We start from the raw sequence: 26,502 nt of genomic DNA on the forward strand, positions 1-26,502 counted from the left end.
TGTTCCAGGAAAAGTACAAACATACAGGCAGTTGTGACCCCATAAAAACTCAATTACGTATGAGTTAACGTCAATATAAAACAGCTTTTTTCATTTACTGTAAATCTCAGTGTTTAAAACTGAGTTCTCTGGCTGTAGAAGATTAGACAACCAAATTTGAACTTTAGACTTTTTAAGGGAGGCAAAGGTTCTCTCTTGCCTCCTGCTGTAAGCAATTTCATCTCCTACCCAAACAATTAGGAATCTACTCCAAAGCATCCTCTTCAGCTGTTCCTTGCCCAGCACTTCCTTCAACTTTCTATGGAGAAGCAGCCCCAGCACATCTGCAGTTGAGCTGAGGCAGGAAAACACCCAACAGATTTTAAAAGCATAGTTTAAAATGTACCAGTCTATGCACACAGATCTTGAACCTGGACATACTCCTTGGCACACTGGGGTTGAAATTTGGGGCTCTTGTTTAGGTGTGACCCAGACTCAAACTAAGTCCATCATTAGTTTTATGAGGCATCATTTGCTAATGCACCTCTACAGCAACATTCAAATATCACAGGTACTCTCAGATATTAATGGTTTTCCCTCATGGCTTGGGTTTTTGGCTTGTTTGTTTTCTGAACCATCGAGGATTGACACTAAGGGGGACTCCTAGAAGACAGCATAAAGCAGAGGTGTCCAGCCTTCCAAACCCTAACCAGCTGTAGACTAAAATCTTTGCACAGCCAAGAACCACAAGTCACATAGTGCAGATCGGGAGAGCTGAACAGAGCCCAAGAAAACTTCACAGGCAGATGATGGCAAATTACTCTGAAGTACCACTGGGACACTGGGCTGGATCTCTCACACAGCCTGCTCTCAGTGACCCTCTGCCACCAAACTCAGCCTCCCTCTATTTGAAGTAATAAACAGATCTGAGATTCTGAGCCAGCCCAATGCTGGTCATGAAACAAAATCATGACTTGAACAGCTCACAGTCCACATGTGGTTTTGGCACTACACGCCGATTCCCTTGGGCAATGACTTTCAGGTTTTTGTGATTTTTGACATTTTGTTTTTTAAAAAGAATGACTTTATTTCCTCACATTTATTAGTGTTCAGATCTACTGTACACAGCGCTTGTTTCTTCCACATTCCTCCTGCTGCAATTTCTAGAACCATCTTTCATTGCTTCCATTTCTGTCCATGTTTGAAACCAGTTTCAACCAGCCATGGTCAAACCACACCCCATATGACTGCAGACCATGGAATATGCACTGCATCAAGCCATCTTGCTGAAGCAAGTGGTTTGTAATATGGTTGCTGGTTGATTCTTTGTCTGAAAATCCCTATCCACAAGAGACATTGAAATAGTGCTAAAAGGCAGGCTAGTTCCAGAAACGTTAGGATGTTTGTGCTGCAAGACTTCTGGACAGTGTAGTTCTGTTGACAGATGTGATCCCTGACCAAAGGAGCAATGCCAGCAGCAGCTTCCAGTGCAAGGACAGCACCTTTACCAGTCTCATGGACTGAAGGTGGAGTGGTATTGAGACACCATACTAATAAGCCTGTACTTTGTCCCATCAGATGAGCAATCCTCCTGAGATTCAGTAAAGATCTCTTAATGAAGGAACTGCCCTAAGGACCAGCAAACTAATTCTGCATTCAATTTGGCTCCAGTTTCCCAAGGCATGTGGGAAGGCAGGGGGGAAAGAGAGCAGGAAAGACAAGTGTAATGAGTCAGTCTTTGGAAACCAAACTACAGATTTGACTCTAGTTACCTCATTTACAGGCTGGTTCTAGAGTTGTGGCCAGAGAGCACTCATGGTTTCAAACTGGAACAGAAACTTGGGACTCTGCCACTGCTCAATGTCCCCAAGTCAACTTAACAGCTAAGCTCACTCTGTTATGCTCCCTCTCAAATGCTCCCCATACCCCTTGGTGAAAACACTGGTTTCTGGTTTCCAGCTCCAGAGTCCTCTCAGCCTCCATCTTTGGGGAGAGTCCAGTCCAAAGACCTCTTCCTCCTCAACACACTAACCACCCCTATGGGTCTATCCTGCAAGTAACAAGGCTCAAGAGAAGTCATTATGCTCCACAAGCCTGGAGCCCTCTCCCACCTGTACACAAACACAGCCACTGGACAGTCCTCCTTCCTAGCCCACATGAAGTCTTCTCAGATCTCACGTGAAACTCTCCACTGATTCCTCTTGTATCTCTGCTATGCCACTTGGCCTTCAGTTTGCAACCCAGCACTTCCAGCTTTCCATAGCCCATAGGTCAGGTGTGACAGAGCTTTCTTCCATGCAGTTCTGCATATAGACATTCCTGAGCTGGTCCACTCACCACCAATGAGCCAGAAACAAGTGGAGAATGCATTTCAGGGCAGGAAGCAGAGCTGCTTCAGAGTGACAAAAGGTCAGTAACTGAGTGGTGAAGGGCTAAAATTGAGAAGGAACATTTGAACAGCAAGCAGCAAGAATCATTCAGGAAGCAGAAAATCCCAAACCCTTTACTCACAGTTTGGGAAAGTAACCACACTGGATGTGAATTGCTTTCTTGGTGCTGGGACAGCCACTCTGTATCTACCTTACTACAAAGCCAACTGATACACAGGCAGGGCAGAGGGACATTCCTTAACGAAGTTACCCATTTGTTAAAGTAATCCATCACAACACTAAAGAAGGGAAGTCTTATGTAACAGTACTTGGCCAATCCATGATAAACACAGGGAGGTTAAGGTGCAAGAGGAGTCCCTTTGCTTATAGCCAGCACAAACTGATAAGGTGTAGGGAATGGTTTCAAATTGCTTCACAAGATGGCTGTGGCATTGTGGCTGGGTCACAGTGCTTTGGAGCAAGCCAGTTCTCCCATGCCACAAAGCATTGGTTCCAGAAACCACAGCTGCCTCAAGGTCCCCTTCACGTACCTCCTCAAGCTCAGAGAACATAACTCTACTAAAGAGGACTAATTTTCTGACAGAGCCTTTAAATCCTCATCCCTTTTTAACCAATGCTCTCTCCAATAGCTCATTAACAGAAACTAGACACCTCAGCTTCCCAACTCTGCCCCTCTGCCCATGTCCTGCCAGCCTCATCCCTGCTTTGTTCCTCCAGGCCTGCCCAGCTTCACGTTCTTCAGGGTGTATTCTGCAAACACACACCTCACCCTGAGGGATGAAAGACAGATGATATCCAAGAAATGCCAATGAGGCAGGAAGCACTGTCTACTTAGCAGTAGACAATCCCTTGCAACAGTAAGCAGGACAAAGCCTAACACAACATGGTCTATCTGAAAGGCAGTAACAGTCTTACTTTGCAAAGGAAAACATGGACCACTCCAGTCACACAGGTTTTTTTTCAACTCATAGTATTGCATTAAGAGTTGTCCAACTTTTTCCCTGCCAAGGTAAAAAAGTGGGCACTGCTTCATGCATGCTAAAATATTTGGCTGTCAACAGATTTTCATTTAAAAAAATCTTTTATTCCAATACAGGAAAGAATTCTATTTCATAAGATGATTTATCTCAATCTCACAATTAATACACCCCATTATAATCTCCTGGCATCGGCTGTGTTTAGATGAATAAACTGAGATGACACAGTCACCTATCTCAAGCATCTTTTGATCCTTAGAGACAGAGCAGTGCCAGCTTATGTGACAGGAAATACCTGGTTCCTTGGGTAGAGCCTGCAGTACTTCACTGCTCTTTCTGTGGGGGTTCTGTGGGTCTGGCAGCTACCAACACAGATCCAGCAGCCACCAACACAGATCCAGCAGCCAGCTGCACCTGATGTCAGTGTCCCAGGGAGGTCAGGGCTCTGATTTCTACTAGCATTAAGAGAAACCTATTTATGGAGGCACCCAAGCAACCACCCTACTCAATGCATGAAGCTTAAGGAGCTGGGAAAGTATCCTGAGGCAGGAGAAGATCTTAGTAAGAGGGCAGACAGTCCTCAGCTTATTGTTAGGTCCTTTTTTACAGCCTGGCAGAAACTGAGTGAAAATATTTAAACATAATCTCTGCATGGAGAGGTCTGATCCCCTCAAGACCCACGCACAGGAGGTGCTGCAAAGTGACAGCCAAAAACCAACTACAGATGTGTCTGCACAAATGCTGCCAAAGGGGGAAAAAAAAAAGAACACAGAGAAACAAAGTGTTTGTTTATCCAGGAGTATGAACTAGTCTGTGAGGTCAGCTATAGAGGGCCTTGCTACACTGAACCCTGGCAACTTGTCAAGTTAGGCACTGAGCAGAGGCACACCAGCCAGCCTGTGGAGAGATGTCACTCTGCCCAGACCTCACAGCAGCCCTTGGATACCTGCTAAACCATTCCCTGGCTATGCCCTCCAGCAGTGCCAGGGGACTTGCAGTGGTAAGAGCCCTCCCCAGTCCAAGCTGGCCCATCTGCTTTATCAGTCTGGCCTTGTGAGATGGAGGCAGGAGGCTGCACCTTAAGCTGTCTGAGATAAAGCCAGTACTTTGCCACAGGGAAGTGGGCATGCTATAACACTGCCTTAACTCAACAGTTAAATCAGTGGACTTCATTATTTTAAAATAGTTGATAATCTGGTATCTAAATGCAGAAAATTAAATATTCCTCCTTTCCTCCACCCCCTCCCCACTCCTATCCCTCTTTTCCCATCCCACTGCCCTCCCGGTAAGGCAAAGTATGGGATTAAATGGCATGAACTGTTCCCAGGAAATATCCTCTCCTTCCTGCAGTGCACTGCAGACCCTACCTTGGTTGAGGTAGGTCAGAGTTTCTTCGTGCAGTTTCACAGCAGGGGAGGTGGCTGTGCAGAGGACGTACTGGAAGGGGGGCAGTTTGGCATCGTTCTCAGGAGACAGCTGCGGCTCTTCCTGCTTGAAGATCGGCAGCGCAAGGACATCTCTGCAATGCAAGTCACACAGTCAGCTGCAAAGAGTTTATGGACTATCCTGCCCTCAACCTGCACTTGGTTCTCATGATCTGACATAACAGGGGTGGTCTCTGGAGAAACACCGGGTTAAAGTGGCTAAAAGAGGAAGAATTTGGCCTGTTTAATGTAACTTCTGCATCGAGGATGTCAGCACTGCACACAATAGAACATAGCACTGGCAAAACAGTATGTCTGAGAATTAGTTTATAAGAAATAAATCAGATTTACTTGTCGGTTAAAGTAGTCTTCTTGATGAGGAAAAAAATAGATCCTTCATCCTTGTGAACATATTTGATTAAGAGTTCTCAGATGAAAACCTTTCAGAAAAAAAAAGGCAAGAAAGGACACTTTGACAACTTAATGTCAGATTACTAAAATGTCTTCAAGTAGCAGCCACGGGTGAGAAACAAACACTGTTCTGGTGTACAAAGGAGATATTCAGGTAAATGATGGCATGAACAGCTGGATTAATTGATTCATCTCCCTGCACTCTAATAAACCTGGTCCCAAGGAACCACACAGCTCGTAAGTCAGCACTGGGCAATCTTCATGAATGCACACACAGGTGCCTGCAGCAGCTTCACTGGGACCTGCACACAGCCCCGGGTCCCACTTCTCTACAAAATGTTGATAGTGACCTGCCTACTGATTTATTCCCAGGCTGATCCAAGCCACACTAATCCCGAAGCAGAACTGGTATTAACAAGGCTGAGAGCTCAACAAATGATCAGTTGATTAGTACAAAATGAGGTGTCAGGAATAAACATCCTTATCTCAGCCTGTCTGATACTGAAGAACCACATTAGCCTTTCCTATGCCACTAACACAGCTGATCATCGTGTCCACCTACTTAAAACACTAATACCCTTCCGAATTAGGAGGATTATACTGAACATGGTGACAATTCAGAATGAGTGATTCTTTTTCTCCTCTACTTCTTCCAAATGTGTGAAGACTCGAGATTCTCTTTACACAGGCTGCAGTCCTGCTCCTTTGACAATCCCCTACACAAAATGCTCTAAGAAAAACCAACCAGCATGTCCAGGCATGCACCCTGGAAGGGCATTAAGAATTTTTTCCTTGCCTGTTCAGTTAATGATCCACTCATAGCACTCACAACCTTGAAGGCTACTCAGGTCATCAGTGAAACAGCAGCAGTTTAGAGTAAACTACTCAAGTGCCTGGTTCAAACACAGGTACTCCTGTTTATGGGAAAACAATGCCAGAGAGCAAATTGTGCCATCTCGGATGCAGAGAAAAGAAACACCCATCTCTGTTTCCATGCTCTCTTCCAACCCCACGCCCTCAATACTATCAGCCACTCGAAGGCATCCAGTCCCATTTGCTTCCTGGCATTACTGACATAATCACAGCTCTTGCCTAACTGCTGCCACAGAGGGTTTTTTTTTTTTTTTTCCCTTAGTGATGATTTACTACAGTAATGAAGTGACAGAAATGCCTGCAGTAGATTTCTGAAATAGATAGCATTGCTCCACACACATGCAGGATCTGATACGGCTCCAGAGTCATCTCACCCAGCCTGGATGCCAACATTTGCTCCTAAGGATGCCAGCATTTGCTCCTAAGCCCCTCATCTGCACAATGCTCTCTGAATGCCTGTGGCTTTATAGATGAGAACAGGTCAAAAACTCCAGAGCCCAAACACTTCTGCAGTTCTTCAGAAACAGTGCACAAAATCTGGCCTGGGTTTAACAGTTAGGGGTGAGGGATTTGTACATATACTGACCTGAAACAGTTGAGAAATTCAGGCAAGGGGAAGTCTAAATATAAATACCATCTTTCACATCAGGTTCTTTGCACCCTTGCACCTCTCAGCACAGCTGTCTGATGGCTGAATTCTGCAAGCATGCAGGAGTTCATGACTTGGTTTCTGAAAAGCTTCACCATATTAAAGCTCAAATAGAGCCACACAATCACATTTTTTATTTCTAGAGCATTTAAACTAATGGGCTGTGGTATAACTGCTTTGGGTCAAGACCCTCTTAAACATTCGACCTTATTATAAGTGTTTGGAACTTAGAATGAGGTCAAAATAATTTTTAAATATATAAGCCATCACAACACTTATTCAACTCTTCACTTGAGTTGCAAATCATGTATGGGGAGAATCAGGCTTTTACAACAGTTCCTATCCTTAAATATAGAAAAAAAATTTTAAAAAAAGTTGAACTTCTTAAAATTCTCCCAGTTTTTGCCCTTATGCTACAGATTTACAGTTCTGGCCTTAAGTAACACTTAGCTTGCATACCTGGGAGGAAAGTTATTTTAGAGTTCAGTCAGCTGACAGAACATTGTAAAACCCATACTGGGTTTTCACAAAAAACGAATGAATATTTACAAGAACTTTTCTGTAGTATCATCTTGCTTCAGCTACAAATACCACTGAAGTACAGCAGAACATACACGAATGTTTCAAATACAGAGAAAGCTCTTGATCTCTACAAAATATAACTTAGAAACTTTTCTTACTGCAACTTCAAATATTGTGCTATTTCAGTTTCTTGTACAGTCACACAAGGGGCTATGGAACGCCTTCAGAAAGGCACTGCTCAGCAGAAAAATGCCCCTGTAAGAAATGCATGTCTTGACACGTTCTCATGGAAAGTAAATTGGCCAGAATTAGCCATATCTACGTAAAATATGAGGGTTTTGTTCAACCTACCTTGCCTGAAACACCTGAGGGCATTGTTGCCATGAAAGTGCTTGTAGGGATTTTAATCCCAGATCAAACCCACCATGTGCACAGAGGGAGATACTCACTAAAGCTGAAGTTTGTTCCTGAAACACCAACAGGTCACCTCCATACCAGCAGCCTTCCTGACAGAACAGGTATCCTTCATCCTCCAGCTAGCATCAAGCCAGCAAAAATAAGCTAATGCGTTTTCTGGCCCATTAAACAGAATTTAAATCGTGGAGTGAAGCCTGACCCAGACCCGATGATCTTGTAGAAGCCCTGCTACAAATCCATGGAGTTAATCAAGCAGCCTAACTGTAAACACTCTCTAACAGAGAATATACACAAGCACCAGTGCTGATGCTACTTTGCTAGTACCATTTCTACTGTCCTAAATTAATCAGAACTGCAAGTGTAAAGCAAGAGAGAACAAGACTTTTGCCACATGCATGTTGTGAAACTGAGCTATTGACATAGAGGGAGGAGATGAAGAATGTTGTACGAAGAAACAGCAAAGCTGCCAGAAGGCAAGAATCTCCCAATATTGTATCATTTGATAATGGGAGATTATTATTTAGTCCAAAATAAAATTACTTTGCAAGTACACAGATAGGTACCAGGAATAGTCAAGATAGCATGTCTCCTTGAAAAGGAAGCATTATCTGCGTTCGAAATGCTTCCCCAGACAAACTCAATGTTCTCTCAAGAGTGGTTATTTGGGGGTACATTGGAAAGTCAGGGTTCTTGGGACACAGCCAGGCTCTCCACTGCCACAATTCAGCAAAATCCCACTCCAGTAATCGACGCCAGCTGACGGCTGAGCTTTACATCTTCAGAAAGCAAATAATTCACAAGCACCCAGCAAAAAGGGAACTCCCAAAGTTGCCTGCTTTGACATCGTTTTGAGGGAGGAAACACGGGTTTGTGCTACACATGTCATAGACTATTGTTTAGCAGCCCTTGTACTTAAATTAGGCACATTTAATTAAACGCAACTGTGCGGAGGCAGGAAAAAGCTGGTTTAGGCAAGTTCAGAAAGTGAAATTCTGCGCTTTTCACACATCGTCCCTAAAAGCAGAGAAAGAAATCCCATCCCCAGAAAACGAGGTGCCTTCCCGGAGTGCCAGCAGGAGCTCCGCGCCTCCTCCCCGGAGCTACCCCAGCCCGAGGAGGGGAACCGGGCACAAGCAATACAGCAACGCTGCACAGAGGTATTCTAACCAGGCGCTAAAAAATATATGTAAAGAAGGAAAAAGAGAAAGCAAATAAAAGGAGAACGGTCTGTCAGACAGAGGGAGCGGCGCGGCGGAGCACCGGCAGCGCCGCCGGGAAACCCGACGGGCGGGACGGGGGCACCCGACCCAACATCCACCCGTGCCAGGGCTGCCGGCCGGGACTCACCGCAGGTAGCTGCCGGTCGAGTGCTGGTTGTAGTGCTCCGGCTGCGTGTGCCAAAACAGCATCTTGGGGGCGGCGGGCGGCGGTCCCTGCGCTGCGGAGCGGCGGCCGCGCTGCCCACCCCACGGTGCCCGGCACGGCTGCCGCCAGCTGGAGCCGCGGCCCCGCCGGCTCCCGGCGCTTTTATGGCTCAGCTCCGGCGGGCGCGGGTTGGCCGGGCCGGGGCTCCGCAGCCGGGCGAACCCTCCCCCGGCCCGCCCCAGCGCCAGCCCCGGCCCCCGGCGGGCACGGGCCGCGCAGCCCCGGGGCGGAGCGCCGGCCCCAGGGACGGGCCTGGCGGGGAGCGGCCTGAGGGTGAGGGTGAGGGGCCTGGGTGAGGGGCCCGGGGCCGGGGTGAGGGCACGGTAACCCGGGGCGAGCCGGGCTGTGGTGGAGCTGCCCTCTGAGCTGTGCTATAAACCGAGCCGCTCCATTCGACATCAGTGTGCAAGCCCTGCGCAGGTTCCTCTGAGGTCCCTGTTTTCTTTAAGTGAACCACAGCTGATGGCTTTAGCTCGGCGCTGTCTCTTACACTGCCCTGTGCCTCATGTTAATGCGACCTTTGTGTCAGGAGGTATTTTCCAAGTGAGAGGGCAAGAGGCAAAGTTTTCCAGAGGAGGCGGATGAAGAAGAGAGCAGTGTCAGACTAAACTCACCCCTAGCCCATTTGAAACCCTCCTGTCTTTCCTATCTCAACTCCCCCGTACAGTACAGAGAAATCTGTTTCTTTTCCATTTTAAATTCCTGATCCTCACCCACAGAGCTGTCCATAGCTGTCATTTTCCTGCTCTCAGGGCGCCTTCATGCCCCACCAGTCCCTGTCTGCTCTGATAGTTCGGAGGGAGAACAGAAGGGTAGAGGGGCTCCCTGTTTGGTCATTTCATATTGTCTCTCCACCAGCAGAAATGGAAACAGACCCTCAACTACTCTGAGTCATTAAACACCTTTCAGTCAGTTTCTCAGAACAGGGCTTCCTGTGCATGAGGCTCCTGGTCAGCTGGGAAAAAGGCACTTTACTCAGGGTATTCACTGCTGGTGTCACTGTCAGATGAGGTTTTTCAGACAGATGAATTTTCTATTCTCCTGCCATGATTATAGAATATTGCTATGTCATAGCATTTATAGATCTTAGTTGGGCCAAACCCAATAGAGTCAGATGCAATATAACTATAGGTATTGGTTTTTTGTATCTTGAGGTAAAGAACAAGGTAGCCTGAAAAGTAACTAAGCAGCTTTACAGAGATGAATCTAAAGGTTTTTAGGATGTTAATTTCAGTTAAGAAATAGCAGAAATCAATGCTCCTTTATGGTATCCTGGGTTACTACACAGTTAGACAAACACTGGTTCTAGCAAAGCAAAATGGCTGGAGTTATCTTTTTTATACTCTTGAAATTATTTAGCTCTTCTCACACAACATCAGAGACCTTGATTAAGCAAAGACTATATATAGCTCTTGGACAGAGAAACAAGGCAAAGTTTAGTGAGCTGTCCAAGGACTTCTCTAAATAGCAAATATCCTTCCACAGTTTAAGTAGTTTGCTGCACCTACTGGGGGAATATGAAGTCCAATGTAAAAGTAAATTGCCACACTGTGTGAAACAAAGGATCCTGTTAAGTCTGGTGTGATACATGTTCTTTACTATCTTTCTAGAAAGTACATATGTTGGAGTGAAAATTGCTTTAAAATAATCCCATTGATTTCCTCTCTAGCCTGTTAATGAATGTAGAAAATAAGGTGAAATCTACTAAATGATTTTACAGAGACGCTGGCAGCAGCTCTGTCTTCTGAACATTCCTGTCCTTCCCATTCCTTTCTAAGCCAAATCTGATGAAGAAAATTAGTTCTTTATTTGTTGTCTACCACTCCTGAAAGAAATCTCAGCCATTTTCTGGTCTAAGTGCTCTTGCCCCAGTGCAGAAGTTTGTACCATAGCATCAAATACTTTCTCCTGCCTTCAGAACCCAGCACATCTCATGTGCCAAATCATCCTCTGCTCCCCTCTGGGGCTCCCAGCATCTGCTCTTAACACAACCCCTCAGTGAAGAAGTCTTCTCCATCACAGCTTTCTCACCCAAACCTCAGTTTACTCTCCTACTTTGTCCTAGATTAATTTCTTTGCTGATTTTTCTTTGCTGATTGCTTTTCATCTCTCATTTTAGATGCTTGTTCAATTTGCCATGGTAAAATACTTTGATCATATTATTAAAAGGGATTGATTGAATATTTAGTTTGATGGATTTTTCTAATTGAGGTAATGCAATGAAGGCACCTTGGTATACTTTTTGTGTTGAAAAAAGGTATTTAAAAAACAAGTGTCTTTTCCTGTGGATATTTGTACCTGGAAACCCAAGTAGTGTGCCAGTGAGTTAGTCCAAAAGTTCATTCTGCTGCTTCAGTGTTCATTGCAATCCCTTTAGCTAAGCACTGAGTGGGAAATATTTTCCATCTGCTTCACTGGGGAGTCGAGAGGTTTTGATAAGGTGCTTTTCAGTGCCTGGAACCAAAGTAGTAGAATTTGCAGTGAAGTCACTGAGATACAGTCACATAGTCAGTTCCCTTTCTGCTCCGGAAGAACAGTGTTCCCATTAGCCAAGGGGCTAAAGGGATGTGAGCATTATAACACTGTAGAGATAGCTACAGATCTGTAAAAGAAGTGAAACACTTCACCTGCATGAAATTGAAAAGAAACAGAACATCTCTATACCTTTATGACATCCATCACAAACATCTCTTGCTTCTGGGAAGTCTAACAGGATGCTCTGTATCAGTTTAGCAACGTTCACAAAGCTCCAGATTAACTTAAGGGGTCGAGGGTGAACATTATACTGTATGGAAGAGCTTCCAAAAGCTGCCATTAGATCATTGTGGCATTGGCTAGGGTTATTCAGGGATTTCTTCACCTCCCTCTTGATACACAGACCATAGAATCTAGATGAACTACAGGGATCTGAAATGGGCTGCAGAGACTTACTGAGATGGTCACCCAAGCACTGAATATGCCATTAGGAAAAGTAGTCAGCATGTGTCTTTTGCATTTCCTTTTTGTGTATTTTAGCTCGCAGGTTTCCAGCCTTTGGCTTGGGGATCCTTGGGGGAGTTACTGAAGGAGGCTCAGCAAGATAACCAAGAATGCAACTGGGCTGTGACTGGCTAAATTTGTTCAACTTTCCCTGGAAAACACTGTAGGCACCAGAAACTAGAAAGGATGGGAAGCCTGAGGTCTTAATCAACTGTAGTATTATGAATGAAGAAAGGAACAGCTTTTACACAGCCCTTAATGCTCTAAATTTAAAAAAAATTGCTTTGCCTTTGACAGGGTTTGGGACTGCTTCCAGTGGCAAGTAGTGGCTTTCACAGGTAGCCCACTGACTCTCAAGGTCTCCTCATGTATTCCATGCTGGTCCACTTTTCAGATAGAAACCAGCCTAGATGGGTTCCCATTGCATTCTACTGAACAGAAGTTCTGGGCAGTGGCTACCAGCAGGAGTATGAATGTAGTCATGGTGCTACAGCCAAGAAGGAGGACACTGAACTGGAAAAACTGAGAATGGACAAGGTCTTGAAAGTGTGCATTATACTGACAGAAACACAGAACTTATTTTGGTTTTACAAGAGGAAGATTAACAGGTGACTCAAACAGAGCCTATAAATACTCACATGGAAAATCAACATTTCATAAAAAATGTTCCTGAACCTCACAACAAAGATACAAGAGCCACAGAATAAACACAGCAAGTTAATAAAGCGAGGCTGAGAACAGATTGCAGGGAATGTAATCAACCATGAGTGTAACTTTCCCAAACTTTGTGGTTAAAGCCACCTCCAGTCAACCCCATTTTCTAGATATAATTACAGACTAATTTTTTTTTTCACCAAAAAAGTTGAACAGAAAGTAATTCATTTAGGTCCTGTGGCTAGTCTGACAGAGGAGAGCAAAGAAGCTTGCTAGGACTCTCTATCTTTACAATCTCTGCTCTGACGTCTCCTGCCAGAGGTTTCCAAATTCCATCTCATTGGAGTCACCTCCCTGCTCTGCCTCGTGAGTGTGCAGCAATGCATCCCCTTCCCTGACAGTCCAACTGCCCCGATGCTCACATGTCGTGATGTGCTGTCAACACAGTCATCCTGACACAATGAGAACCACATTAACTGAGCTTAATAGCAAAACAAATATCAGGAAGAATACCACACAGACTGGCTTATTTTCTTATTCAAGTCATTCATTAGAACCCTCACCATTTTCTTACTTATCAGAGGTCACCATCAAATTTCCAGCTGCCACTAAATTTCCAGGCACAACATAGCACTGATGTATCCACGAGGTCTTTTTGCCACAGAAATTAAGCCTCATTTGCAAGCTCTCCCCAATGTCATATTAATCATTTTGACTGTCCTGATTTTATCAACAGAATCAAAATTTTCTTTCTTCCTGGTGAACATTTCTTTTAAAGTCATTTTGTTGTGGAAACAAAAAAAAAATATTTACACAATGAGGAAGATGGATGGTTGGATGACAAAATAAGTGCTTTTTAAATGCTCATTATACATCTATTGGCATTGGCTGTCTCATTGTGAACTTCAGGCTGCAATCGTCGGGACACACAGTAGCTGTGTTTACATTGCTGCAAGAGAAACCTCTGGAGCTAACAGCATGAGTAGGAAAGCAACACACGACTTTAAAAAAAAAATTAAATTAAAAAAAATGGAAAGAACAACAGCAGAAAAAAATAATCATGTACTTTTTGGCCAGCAGCAGACACTGACTCTGCAAACAGCTGTGCCCAGAACATGAGTGGGGGTTAGTCACAGTCCCTCTGCCCAAGGTCACTGTCTGTGCTGTGTCCTGTCCTGGAGCAGCATGAATACATCCCACCCTCACACCAGGGTGGCAGGGCAGGGGGACCATCACTGCCTGGTGCCTTGTGGGGAGCAGTGGCAGGAGAGCTGCCAACAGCCCAGCTCTGCTCACAGCTCTGCTGCTGGAAGCTTTGCTTCATAGCTGAAAAATTGTAGCTGGGCCAAAAATATCTGTGATGGCTGAGCACATCCCACATCCGCCCACCAGCCTGGTCTGCCACCCTGCCCCAAACACTGGTGTCAGCACTTGCAGGGGGGAGAGGCCAGGAGCCAGGCTGCAGCAGGAACTGACTGCTTCAGCCAGCTTTGCCAAGGGTGGGTGTGGGAAAGCAGAAGAGGTGCCAGAAGATGTCTAGTCCATAGATCCCACAGACCAAGGCTGTGTCCTCTCTGCTCATGGAAAGGGTGTCCTGAATGCCTGAACAAGAGGCAGAAGACTCCCTCTGGAGTTTTGCAGGCACCACCAAACTGGGTGGGGTGGTTGGCATACTGAGCACCAGTGCTTTGATCAGTGGGACTTTGGGAAACTTGAGGCCACGAGAAACCTTGCTGAGTTTTGCAGAGCCACGCAAAGCATTGCACCAAGCTGGAATAACCCCATGCATCAGTTCAGGCTGGGAACCAACTGACAGCAGAACAGCCCTGCTGAGGAGGACTCGACTGTGATCTTGAAAGATTAAGTACAAAACAACAGTTCCCCCTGCCACAAATGAGACAAACCATTCCTGGTAATGCATAAGTTCAAGGAAAGTTATTGCCCCTTCTTGGTGCTGGTGGAACTGTACCTGTTTGAGCCTCCTGCTCAAGGTGGAGAATTTGGACAGGATCCAGCAGGTGAACTGCTGAAACACTCAGGGCACAGAGCACTTCTCCTGTGAGGAGAGCCTGAAGGCACTAGGCTGGCTGGGTCTGAGGATGGTGAGGTCAGGTCCTAACAGCAGCCCACTATGCAAAGGCATTAGAAAAGGTGATGAAGTCAAATGCTTCTCATTAGCAGCAGTGATCAAGATAATGTTCACAAGCTATCACTTGGAGATTAGACTGAGCATTACCAAAAACTTCTTCACCAAAGGACTGGAACAGGCTACCAAACAGGCACCATCCTTGGAGGTGTTCAAGACAGCAGCAGCAGAGCCATGGTTGATGCAATCCAGTATAGGCTCCATCCCTGTTTTGAGGTGGAGTTTAGATTAGAGACATTCAGAGGTCACTTCCCACCAACATTTCAACAAATCTATGAAATCCTGCAAGGGGTACAGTGGTCCTGACCCGGGTTTTAGTTTACATGCTCCACAATCCCCTCTGCTCAGGGCAATGCCCTGGCCTTTACCACACATGTAATGCCCTAGCACATATGGGATGCCCACAGCTTCCCTCTGCCTGAAGAGACTCATGGTAAAAGGTCTGCATGCTGCTCTACAGCATGTGCTGTCCTGCCCCACTGAGACTTCTATAAAAAAGCAGCTGAAAAGTGGTTATTTTTAACTCTAGAGGAAAGGCTTTATTATAATCTGGAGCTGGCAAAGTAACAGTGTCAAGTAGTCACATCCTCTCCAATGTAAACTCTTCAGACATGAAATAATTCCAGGATAATTATTAGACACAGTTGAGCATGTAGAAAGAAGTCAAATGCTCCACCCCAGGGCATTTATCTGTTGTAGGACAGCATAAAGCATGAAATGTGTTACAGTCTTCCATTTCCCCTGAAACACTTCAGAGACATTTTAAATTCCTTGAGGGGAAAACAATTCAAGATCCTTCATGTACTCAAAACACCTTTCAATAGTCCCTCAGAGAATGCTTAGTACCTCAGCAGAATCACAACTTACAGCTACAAGATCATAGTCCTTCACAAATAATGTTTAAAAACTCAAAATACAAGAAAACACTGGCCATTATCATCATTATAATAGCATATGTTCTTTGCTTCAAAGTAAATCTTCCATCAAATGAGGTTTTTCTTATAGAAATGCTCTAGTTAGATGATTCACACAACAAATTCATAACTAAAAAGAAGATAGACTGGAAAAGGGAGTGTGGTTTTCTTTTATTAGCTACGTGTAGTCTGACTGTAATTATTCCCAACTGGAATATTTGTACATAAAAGCAATTTTGCAATGACAGTAATTTTTACAATTATTCTAATAACATGTTATTCCCTTAATTTTTATAAACAAATTCTTAGGCTCTTTTTTATTGTGTTTGCACAGCAATTCCCTAGTCACATAATGAAGCCTCCCGAGCTCCCTGCAAAGTAAGGTAAGGTGAGGTGAGTGGAAAGTGACCTCTACTGCTAGTTACAAATGCATTTATCTCCTCAATATTCCTTTCTCCCCCAGGGTATCCCAGATTTTCTGCTTCTGCAAGATGTCATCTCTTGTCTCTGCAAGTCCTGTGGGACAGGTTAACACATTTGTATTGATGAGTTAATATATTTGTATTAATTTGCTATGATGGCACAGAGTGTGGGTGCACCTGACATGTGCAAATATCCCATCACCATTAGGTAACGAGCAAGTCATCTCACATTGCAGCAAACTTAAGGGCAAACTGACATCACCAAGGCAGTGATGGATGTGTGAATAAACCCCAGGGTGATGAGTCCCAGTCTAGCTCTCCTTAGCAGCCATACAGTAGGGCCAGGGAGAAGCCATCTCTTTCTAGGTGGGACATGAAGTACTGGAGTCTGTGATTTCACTTTCTTCTTATGCATCCAGGGATAAACTTAAGAATTGTTTGACAAAAAGTAGTGGAGTTGTAGGAATGTCAAAAATGTGCAAGTGGAAGAAGAATCACAAAAACACCGAATATCCTGAGTTGGAAGGGACGCACAAGGATCAATGAGTCCAGCTCCTGTTCCTGCAGAGGACACCCCAAAAATCACACCATGTGCCTGAGGACATTGTCCAAACACTTCTTGAGCTCTGTCAGGCTCAGTGTGGTGACCACTTCCCCAGGAAGCCTGTTCCAGTGTCCAGTCCCCCTGGGGGAAGAACCTTTTCCTGATATCCTAATATCTGACCTATTTTCCACATAACAGTGGGCACATTGACATGACTTCACAATAACCTGAGTGAAACCAATGGAAATATGACAACTTCAGCACCTCCCACACAACCCAGGCCAGTGGTTTAAGATACTGTTGTTTCCTAAATTTTTAAGACAAATCACCAATTTCAGGTCTCTTTCATACACCAATCATCTGCCCACTGAGGTATCCTTGTGCTGTGGATAAAGACTTCCCAGAAAGGAATGGGATAGCATCTGAGGGCACAAACAACAATGGATACCCTCAAATAAGACAATCCCAGTCACCAAATCACAGAACTGCTACATCTTCACTTGCCAAAGGAGGCTTGTAGGTTTGTTTTCATAGTGCAGTGACTAACCTCACTGCACAGCCCTCCTGGGGGTCATTACTTTAGCTTTTCCCATGATGTAGCTGGGGGAGGTCAGCAGCAGTTCAGATGCACAGTATTCAGTACTGCTGGCTACAGCGTGGCAAAAATGACTCATTTCTTGCCTCCTCTAGGTCTGACTGTCTAACAGCAGCTGAGTTGAAGAGACAGCAGGTACCAAGGATGCAATTGAAGCTCACTGTACCAAACAGAAACTGCTGTACTCAGTAGGATTTTGTCTCAGGCTAGAAGCACTCCCTATCTCATAGCAAAGACAAGCACAGACTTTCAGAGGAGGTTTTTTCTATTGTTCTACTTTAATCAATCAGTGCCAATTAACCAGCATTTAGTTTCAGCTTGAGAAAGGAATGACAGAAATAATTATGTCCCGAGACAGACATCCCATCAGCTTCTCCAAATCATTAACTGCCTCAGATGAATTGGCAATCAATTAACTGAGATTAAAAGTCTAACACACAAACCATCTTCGTTCCCCTCTCTAGAACCAGGATGAGAAAAAGTTACTACCAACCTGTAGCTCTGTCTTCCATATTTGACTTAATATAAATATTTGTTTATAAATATTTGTTTAGTATAGAGTGCACAGCATCATGAATTTGCTGGATTGTGCCAGTGAGATCCCATTGCTGTAAACACTGAAGATGAATCAGATGAATCCTGCCAAATATCTGCTTTCATTTATCAAAACAAGGTTAAAAAACTTGGTCATAATTTATAAACATCTCTTGGGAAGGGTCTTTTCTTGACACAAACAGAAGTGAGGTGGTAACACTGAAGGGGAAGCTGTGCATCCAGCAGTGTGAGCAGTAGCAGTCATGGAGATTATTGATGGTGAGACAGCACTGCTGTTTTTATGATAAATAAATAGAACAAACCCATCTACTTAGTAGTGTCAAGCAGTCAGATTTATATCTAATCATCATAACTGCTTTTCAATAGTTTCCATTTATTTGAAGTGGCTGGCATTTTGATCTTATCATTATACCTGCCTCCTGTGCTTTTTTTCCTTCAAAGCATAAAATAAATTATTCTGGAGTTCTTCTTCCTGCAGGTTTCTTGTTTGGACAGTTCTACCCTTAGCAGTGAGTAAACTTACAAAGTTTAAATCCTGCAATCCAAGTATAAACTGCACGGGCCAATGGTCCAAACCATTGGTGCCAGTGTACAGCATGACCTGGAATCCATGGGGAATGCCAGAAAAGAAAGCCACATTGTGATAATATTTACAAAAGGAGAGGGGTGGCCTCTTTGAGCAGCTTTCTAACTGCCCAGATCTAGGAATCAAACAATGAGTAACACAATGGTATGGGGAGATGTCTCTTGGTGGAGGCTGTGGGTGACACACCAGGTGTTATTCCAGCTCAGCAGCAGGGAGTTGGGAACAATCAAACTATGACCTTTCAGTGAAAAGAAATGTGCTTTTAATAAAGGTAACTTCTTCTCCTGCAGTCCCCCTGTGATGGGCTGAAGCTTTGCTTCACCCATGGGCTGTCCCTTGCTGTAGGTCATCCCTTGTTTGCTGGATCCACCAAACAAGGACAGTGTCCTCTGCCAGGTCCAGCCCAACACAGCTGGGCATGGATAAATGTCACCAGAGGAGTTTTCCTCTGCAGCCCCTCACCTGTGGGGGTTTAGATGCCATAAACTGCAGATGCAATCCCATGGCTCCTCCTGGATGAGGGGGTCATGCTGCAGCAGGTTTCAGCCAGTGACCAGAGACCCTGCAAGGGCCCAGGTTCCTCCTGGTGGCATTTCCTCTCCAGTGGGAAGTGATGGCACTTCACAGGCCAGCTGGCTATAGATGTGACTTTTGGGGGATTCCCATCTCTACTGGAAATAAATATAATGGTTGAAAAACATTGAACTACACAAATGCAAGAGCCTTCCAGTGGCCTTGAATATGCTATTCATTGAGGTCGGAAGCTGCTATGGAATTTTTCAATACATGATTTAATCTGGGCAGCCTGAGCTCCAGAAGCAGAGGGAGGAAACCCTTCCACTTTGGAGCCAGGGGCCCTCAGGCAAGGAAAGGGAACATTTTCAATGGCTTTTAGAGGACACATTGGCCAAGGCATGCATGTTCCAGCAGTTTACTGGCAGCACTATAAAGCCTGAAAAGTGTCAGGTGAGCTTTCTAAAAGGGCAAAGATTGCTCCCTACTCTGGAGCATGCTAATGTTTGGACATCTGTGGGTTTTAACTGCATCATGGTTGGAAGGTAACCTCTTAGCATAGGGATTTTTGGCCACTCTAAACTGAGTTAGCAGCAGCTCCTCAGCAGGCAGAAACCTGCTGTGGTACCCACTTCTCAGCAAATGAGGTGTCCCTAGTGGGTTCTGGGGTGACATAGCCCTGCTCTGAGAGCTGCACTGCCTCCTCCTGCACTTCCACATGCCTGCAAGACACACTGTACCTCTCCTCTCACCTGTACCAGCAGTGCCAGGAGGCAAACATCTCCCTCTGGGAATTGTTCTTTCTTCAAGAGAGGAAAAAATTCCTTTTTCTCGTCTTCAGTTTGCTTCTCAGATGGATCAGTCCCTGGATCTGAGTCCCAGTGTAGACTGTGGGCTGTGCCAGCACAGTGTGGGGAGCAGGGAGGGAAGAAGCCAAGGGGCACTGGGGATGGAGTCTGCTCTCAGCCTAGTGAGGTATGAATACCACGGTCTCAACTCCAAAGAGACTGGTGTCTGAGCAACTTTCCATGAACCACTTAAACATCTTCCTGCCTTGATGGCATTCCTTCCCTCCTGACAAAGTTTGCTGACATTTTCTGCATACAGCATTTTCTTTTCTATTCCAGAAATTCTGGAACCTTATTAACGAAGCAAACAGACTCATGAGTCCTAACCTTCACTGTTTTGTTTCATTCAGTCCCAACAAGCCAAGGGAAAGTGAAACACAACATTCACTGACTGTTCCTGAAGGGTGTGGGAGCAGCTCTCAGAAGGGAGAGGTGACCCAGAGCTGGGGAGCACCTGAAGGACACAGACTGTCTCTCCTCACCCTGCACTACACAGCTCTTCCCAGGCCCTCTGGTAAGTGTGTTTGGGGACAGGGCTTCAAGGGTGACATCCTCAAGTCATGGGAACATCATCACCAAAGAGGGGCCTATTTAATTCTCTGTCCTTCAAATGCCAGTGGCCTTTTTGTGGGTGTCTTTGATTTTGGAGACTGGTCAAGGAATTTGTACTCCACACTCAATTGCATCCAACTGCATTTAAAGCAGAGAGTGTTGCTAGCTCAAGAAATACAATCTTATCCCAAGGCCTTGAGAAACGTGGTGGCTGTTTTTAAGTGTCTTCCTCCATCACAAGCAGCTCTTTGTCAAGGGCACCCAAGGCTAACTAACAATGATAAGAGGATCACATCCCCCGCTGCTGCAAATGGTCCTGCTGCTCCAAGGGAATCAGGCTCTGAAGGAAAAGCAGCCCATTGAAAGGCCTTGTGCAGGCAGGGCTGAGGCAGAGCTCCCTGCCCACTGCCAGGTGCCTTGGCACCAAGGGGTGGCAGTGCTCAGTTCAGGTTGCAAAGCCTGCATGCTGGCTTTAGTCCCAAGGGAAGTGGCATCACCCCACACAGGCAGGGACCATCAGCTGCATTTCCCATCTCGGAGAGCCAAGGGGAGGGGAGGCTCCCTGGGAAGGTGCTTTCTGCAGCATCCATGTGATGGGAGGAGCCTGGGACTTAAGGCTAGAAAACAAACCCTGACACAGACAGAGCTGAAGGCATGGTTGGATAAAAATTAAATATGTTTCAACAACAGAGGAAGGCGATGACTGAACAGGTGTTTTAACTCCCTGCAGATATGTAATAGCTGTGGAGGGATCCTGGAAATGCTGAGAAACAGCAGAAAAGCAGAAACTCACCATCCCCCTGATAACAGGAGCCTTGAAGGAAGATGTGCCCTAACCAAAATATCTCCTAGTGATGTAAATTGCTTTGCTAATTTTTTTTTCTGGATGCACAGTTTGCAAAGCCCTCTCCTGAAAGGGATCCTGTTAGTGCACCATCCCATGCTTCTGGTCCCCACCTGCACATCCAGGGCAACTGGGCTGTCACCACAGGAGCACTGGGAAGATGGATTAGTTAATATTTGCTTAGTGCTCTGGAGATAGCCCTATATAAGTCTAATTACATTTTATGCCCTCATGTGATAAGGATGTCATCTTGGATTAGAGGGGATTAGTTGTTAATGCCATTCCTGTACATACCGGTCCCCTCCGGGGCTTTGATTTCTGCTGAGAAGGTTATTCACTCTGCCTTCAAATCAGTAATCCTAGTTATGATAGTCATTGAAATCAAAGATTTTTGGTGGATACCTGCCTATGCTGTCAGCCAAGCATAGGTGTGCACTCTCTTGCTTTGGCAACCCTAAACCTTTGGCAAGGCCAGGAAAGGGGTTGAGGGTGTCCCCTCTGCACTGACTTCCAAACACACCACCAAGTTATTAAGTACAAGTCTAAGTTAATGTTTAGTGCTTGCCCAAAACAGAGTGAGAATACACATGCTGTAATGACTGCAAGAAAAATGCTGCTGGGAGGACATTGCCACATCCTGCAGATGTGTCCCAGAGGGATGCGAGTGGCTCTGGCTCCCATGCTCCATGGCAGGAGATGGGCAACTCCAGGGATTTGGTTTTTTGAAGCCTCTTGCAGGGAAGCTTACATCCCTTCCCCACAGTGACCCTGACTCCTGGAGACTTCCTGGAGAGCCAAGGCCCTCTGCTCTGGTTGCAGAGGTATCACAGATTAAGTTGAGATCCCTTTCAAGGTTCCTTTTGCAGCACACCAAGTCCCTCCAAGCATTATTTTGGAGCAGGGTGGTTTTCAGCTTCTAGCTCAGAACGAAAAGAGCTGTCCTGCCTCCACCTGCCACTGCAAGGGTTTGTCCCAGAGAAACCCTGGGCCTGTCACCTCTTGCTGACCACCCAGGAGTAGCTGAGGATAGGGCACAGGCTCCTCTCAGCAGCAGAGGGTAAGGATATCATCTCCTGGCTCTCAGCCCCCATCTGACAGGAGCAGTTTTGGCTTACCAGTGTGATGAAGAAGCTCATTGGAAAAGAAAACCTCCAGGGACTTCTTAAAAGCTGCATTAAACTTTCAGAGACAGATCCCACCATGGTCCTTTAGCAGGGAGCATCTGCAGCCAGGTATAAACCAGGGAGCTGCAACAAGAAGTGGTGGGAATGGTGAACAGCAAAAGGAGCTGGGCTTCATGGGGAACACCCATGAGAGTGTTAAGAGGACACAGCTGAGCGAGGAAGAGGGTGGCCAAACCTTCAACCCCACCCCTGTGGGTGCTCAAATGAGCACAGCTCAGGCTGATGCTGCCAGGAGCCAAACTGGGTCAGACTGGAGGTGCTTCTCCATCATCAATGGAATGCAAAAGCTACTGGAGCTTTCTGCTTACCTGGGTTGGCTCTACAAGGCAAATACCCATCTCCATTTATTTCTTACTGTCAGCCAGAAGAGCTGATCTTTTGTCAGACAGGGACTAAATTACTACCACGGTCACTCTGGATGGGTGTTCTCCATCCTCCCAGGGCAATAGGTGCTGGGGTGCAGGTAGGGTGAAAAATGTGTGAGGAACAGAAGGGTAGTTTGGGGTCTGAAACCAGATGTGTTCCATGGAGGACACCCCATGGCCCAAGAAGCTTCAGGGGCAGCTGCAAGGCAGAGTGGTGGGGGACATGAGGCTGAAGATGCCACCAGGGTGCCCCAGCTTGGGACAGCCTGTCCAGAGCCTCAGCAGAGCCATCACCCTGGGAGCCCTGAGCATCACATTTCTCTGGCTGCCAAGACTAACCTCCCTCCCAGCAGCTACTCCAAATGCAGGGCACAGAGCCAAGCTGTCAGGGAAGACAGCAGGATCCCTTAGCAGTTTTATCAAACTCAGCATTTTTTTGGGAGAATATTTGCATTTCAGTGAGTCAGCAGCCTTGGAAAATGTCTGTTGGCAGCAATGAAGCCCTAGGTGGGCTTCTGGGACATGCACCTGACCCAGTGTGGACACTGCTCAGGAGGAGATGCAATGAACTGCTCCACTTTTTGGGCAATTCTCCTCCAGTCTGTTCCTTGTCCATCAACAGAGAGTCTTGTCCAAGCTGAGTTTTCAGGTTTAAGTGGACTGACATGCAACAGGTCAGAACAACAGAAGGATTCTGTTCCTTCACATGCTTGATCACATCATACCTTTGCAGAACTGTGCCTGGAAATGAGTTAACTTTATTACTCTCACTGTTATGTTTTCCTCATCTAAATTTTTATTGCTAAACCCAAAATGTCTTGCCCTATCCAGAGAAGAGATTAACCCCCCTGTGCATTTGCTTCTTATATATTTGAGGGCTGCTCTTACATCTCCCTGAGCCTCTGTCCTGCTTATGTCCTGCTAATCTCTGGCCTTGTATTCCCTACCCATGTCTTCCCCACCCCAGTGGGAAGCCAGCTCTTCTTGACAGACCTTCTCTGCAAGCCCCCAGTCCCTTTTTCCAGCAAGTCTTTACAAGGATTTACAGCCTGTTGCTCAGCAGGATGGAATTATTCTCGTTGTTGGAGAGATGGAGGAGATAGGGCAGGGCATGCAGGCTTGGGGGTAGCCAGCAGATTGGAGACTTGCAGAGACCAAAAATGCTGCCCGCCCCCACTCCCTTCTCCCTCTCCACCAAGAGGGATTTTTCACCCTGGCAGCTGAACCAGGTCTACCACATCAGCTTGCAGGGCTTGCACCAGAGCTTCACCTGGTGACTGGGGACTCTCAGGACAGATCAGGATCCTGGAGCCCCTCCCAGGGCAGGGCTTGGTTTCTCTCTTTATTTTTTTTCTTTTCCTTTTTTTTTGTGTGTGTGTGACCAAGGATGGGTTGGGGTAGCACTGACACATGAGTCTCACTGGGCAGGACTGAGCTGCTCCTCTTCCTCTTCCAGCAGTGTCTGTAGGGCTGCAGACTGTAGCAGTTGCAGGTACCTCCTTGCAGGAAAAAGCAGGAAAAAACTGGCAGGGAGTGGAAACAAGTGGCAAGCAGATTAGAAACCCAGCTCCTATTTATAGACCGGCCCTCAAGAAACTGCCCCTGTGACAGGCTGTCCGTTTAACCCTTCTGGTGCCAAGCACCAGCCCACCCCGAGGTGCTGAGCCCGCCCAGCCTGGGCCATGAGGGAGCATTTTGGCACAGGGGAAGCAGGACCCTGCATCAGAGAGGGGGCAGAGACAGGTCCAGGCACAATGGAGTTTACAGGGGTTATCCCTCAGAAGGCAGTGAGGGGAGAGGTGGGGTTATGGCTGTTAAGAAGTTGGGTCACCAGGACAAGGAAAAGAATATCCCAAGCATCCTGCTGCATGGCAGACAGAGAGAGACAAAAATATTTCCCCTAAGAGGAAAGTAATGAACATGTTTTAGAGGCAGCTTCAGTGTTTCCAGCCTCTCTTGTCTCCCCTGGGCTTTGGTAAGTGTGAAGGTAATGGGGGCCATCCCTTTGAGGGCCCCTGCATATCCCATGCCCAGGAGTGGTTGCTGATGCTCACACAGGGCTGCTGCATCCCACAGGAGTGCACTGTGCCCCCTGCCCCCTGCTGCTCCTCACCATGGCCTCCCCAGAGCTCAGGCACTGCACCAGCCCCCTGCCACATCTGCAGGGATTTGTTAAATGCATTCTGAAGCTCCCTCTTGGCTATTACCCTACCTGCTGTCACTTATGGGTGTCTTTATGCCATACACAGTTGTTTTATTCCCTGCCATGGCAAGACTTTCTAGCTGTTCCCCCACTTGCTTGTGTCAATAGCTATTTTTACAGGATTGCCTTTCTTTACTTCTTAATTGATCTAAATCCTTTCCCTTAGCTTTCTTGTTAAAGGTGGATTTAAAGAAAAGGACTTCATTATCTTGGACATTTTTGAGTCATTATGAATTTCATCCCTCTCTTCATTAATTACTCATTACTCCTCAGCTCTGGAGGGCTGCTTTGTCCCTGCTGTGTTTGTGAGCAGCTTCCCTGGCAGCTGTAATCCTGCCAGCCCCGCGTTAGCTTGGGCTGGTTTACACTGCCTTCCTTCCCCATCCCTCAGTGCCTGCTCCTGCTCTGCTCCCCTCCCAAAGGAGCTCCTGCTTTCCCTGTGCCCAGCACTGTCTGCACAGCCCTGTGCCCCCCAGTGCTCCTCATCCCCTCCCAAAGGAGCTCCTGCTTTCCCTGTGCCCAGCACTGTCTGCACAGCCCTGTGCCCCCCAGTGCCCCTCATCCCCTCCCAAAGGAGCTCCTGCTTTCCCCGTGCCCAGCACTGTCTGCACAGCCCTGTGCTCCCCAGTGCCCCTCATCCCCTCCCAAAGGAGCTCCTGCTTTCCCTGTGCCCAGCACTGTCTGCACAGCCCTGTGCCCCCCAGTGCCCCTCATCCCCTCCCAAAGGAGCTCCTGCTTTCCCTGTGCCCAGCACTGTCTGCACAGCCCTGTGCTCCCCAGCCCCTCCATGGGTCATACCCCACCAGCATCATCCTGTGCATCCTGCCTGCCCCGAGGGGCGAGCACCTGCTCTCTGTGTCCCTGAGCTGTGCAGAGGAGCCCCTGGCTCCTGGTTAATGGGCTGGCACTTGAGTCTGGAGGTAAATAGCTGGGTTTTGGGAAGTGATGGCTTTGCTGGGGTTGTTTCAGTACACGCCAAGTTATGATAAAGCAGCATGGAGAATAATGTTGTGTAAGGGCCTTGGATTAACAGGCCAGCATTTCCCAAGCCTTTGGCTGCAGTCAGATCCCCAGGGGGAATCTGTAACCTGTGGGCATCTCCTGTGCTGCAGTGGTCCAGAGGGCACAGTGGCTGCAGTGGGTGTCACTGCCCTCCCATCCTCCCAGCAGAAAGCTGTGCTCAGTCAGTCACTCAAGTGCTGACCCCACTACTGACCCAACCTTCTCCAGCCCATTTCACATGCACACACTGGCTGTACCCCCGTGGTGCCCACAAATGCATCCACAGCTGGGGATCACAATGAGAGATGGCCTTTCTGTGCACCTATAGAAGCACACATCTCATCTCTGAGATCCCTTCCATCCCATCTCGTGCTTGGGTTGATTTCCATGCCCTGCTGCCCCAGCAGCTTCTCCAAAGCTTTGCAGGGCTTTTTCCCCTCCCCACCAGAGCAGGGGATGGTGGTTTATGATCTGCCCTCTCTCTCTGAGGTCAGTATTACATCCCTGAGCCTCTTCCCAGTAGGCTCCT

General features: G+C 46.6%; 1 protein-coding gene across 1 annotated transcript in view; it reads right to left on the reverse strand.

Annotated features, from left to right (window-relative positions):
* Positions 1 to 9,236, reverse strand: part of TFCP2L1 (transcription factor CP2 like 1) — a 29,852-nt gene extending 20,616 nt beyond the window's left edge. The window contains exons 1-2 of the mRNA XM_079310515.1: positions 8,990 to 9,236; positions 4,714 to 4,865 (exon numbers count right to left, since the gene is read on the reverse strand). Coding sequence (XP_079166641.1) covers positions 4,714 to 4,865; positions 8,990 to 9,051 — 214 coding nt within the window. The 5' untranslated portion in view covers positions 9,052 to 9,236. The remainder of the gene's footprint in view (positions 1 to 4,713; positions 4,866 to 8,989) is intronic.
* Between the last annotated feature and the right edge of the window lie 17,266 nt (positions 9,237 to 26,502).

Source organism: Erithacus rubecula (assembly GCF_903797595.1).
Source record: "Erithacus rubecula genome assembly, chromosome: 8".
NCBI lineage: Eukaryota > Metazoa > Chordata > Aves > Passeriformes > Muscicapidae > Erithacus > Erithacus rubecula.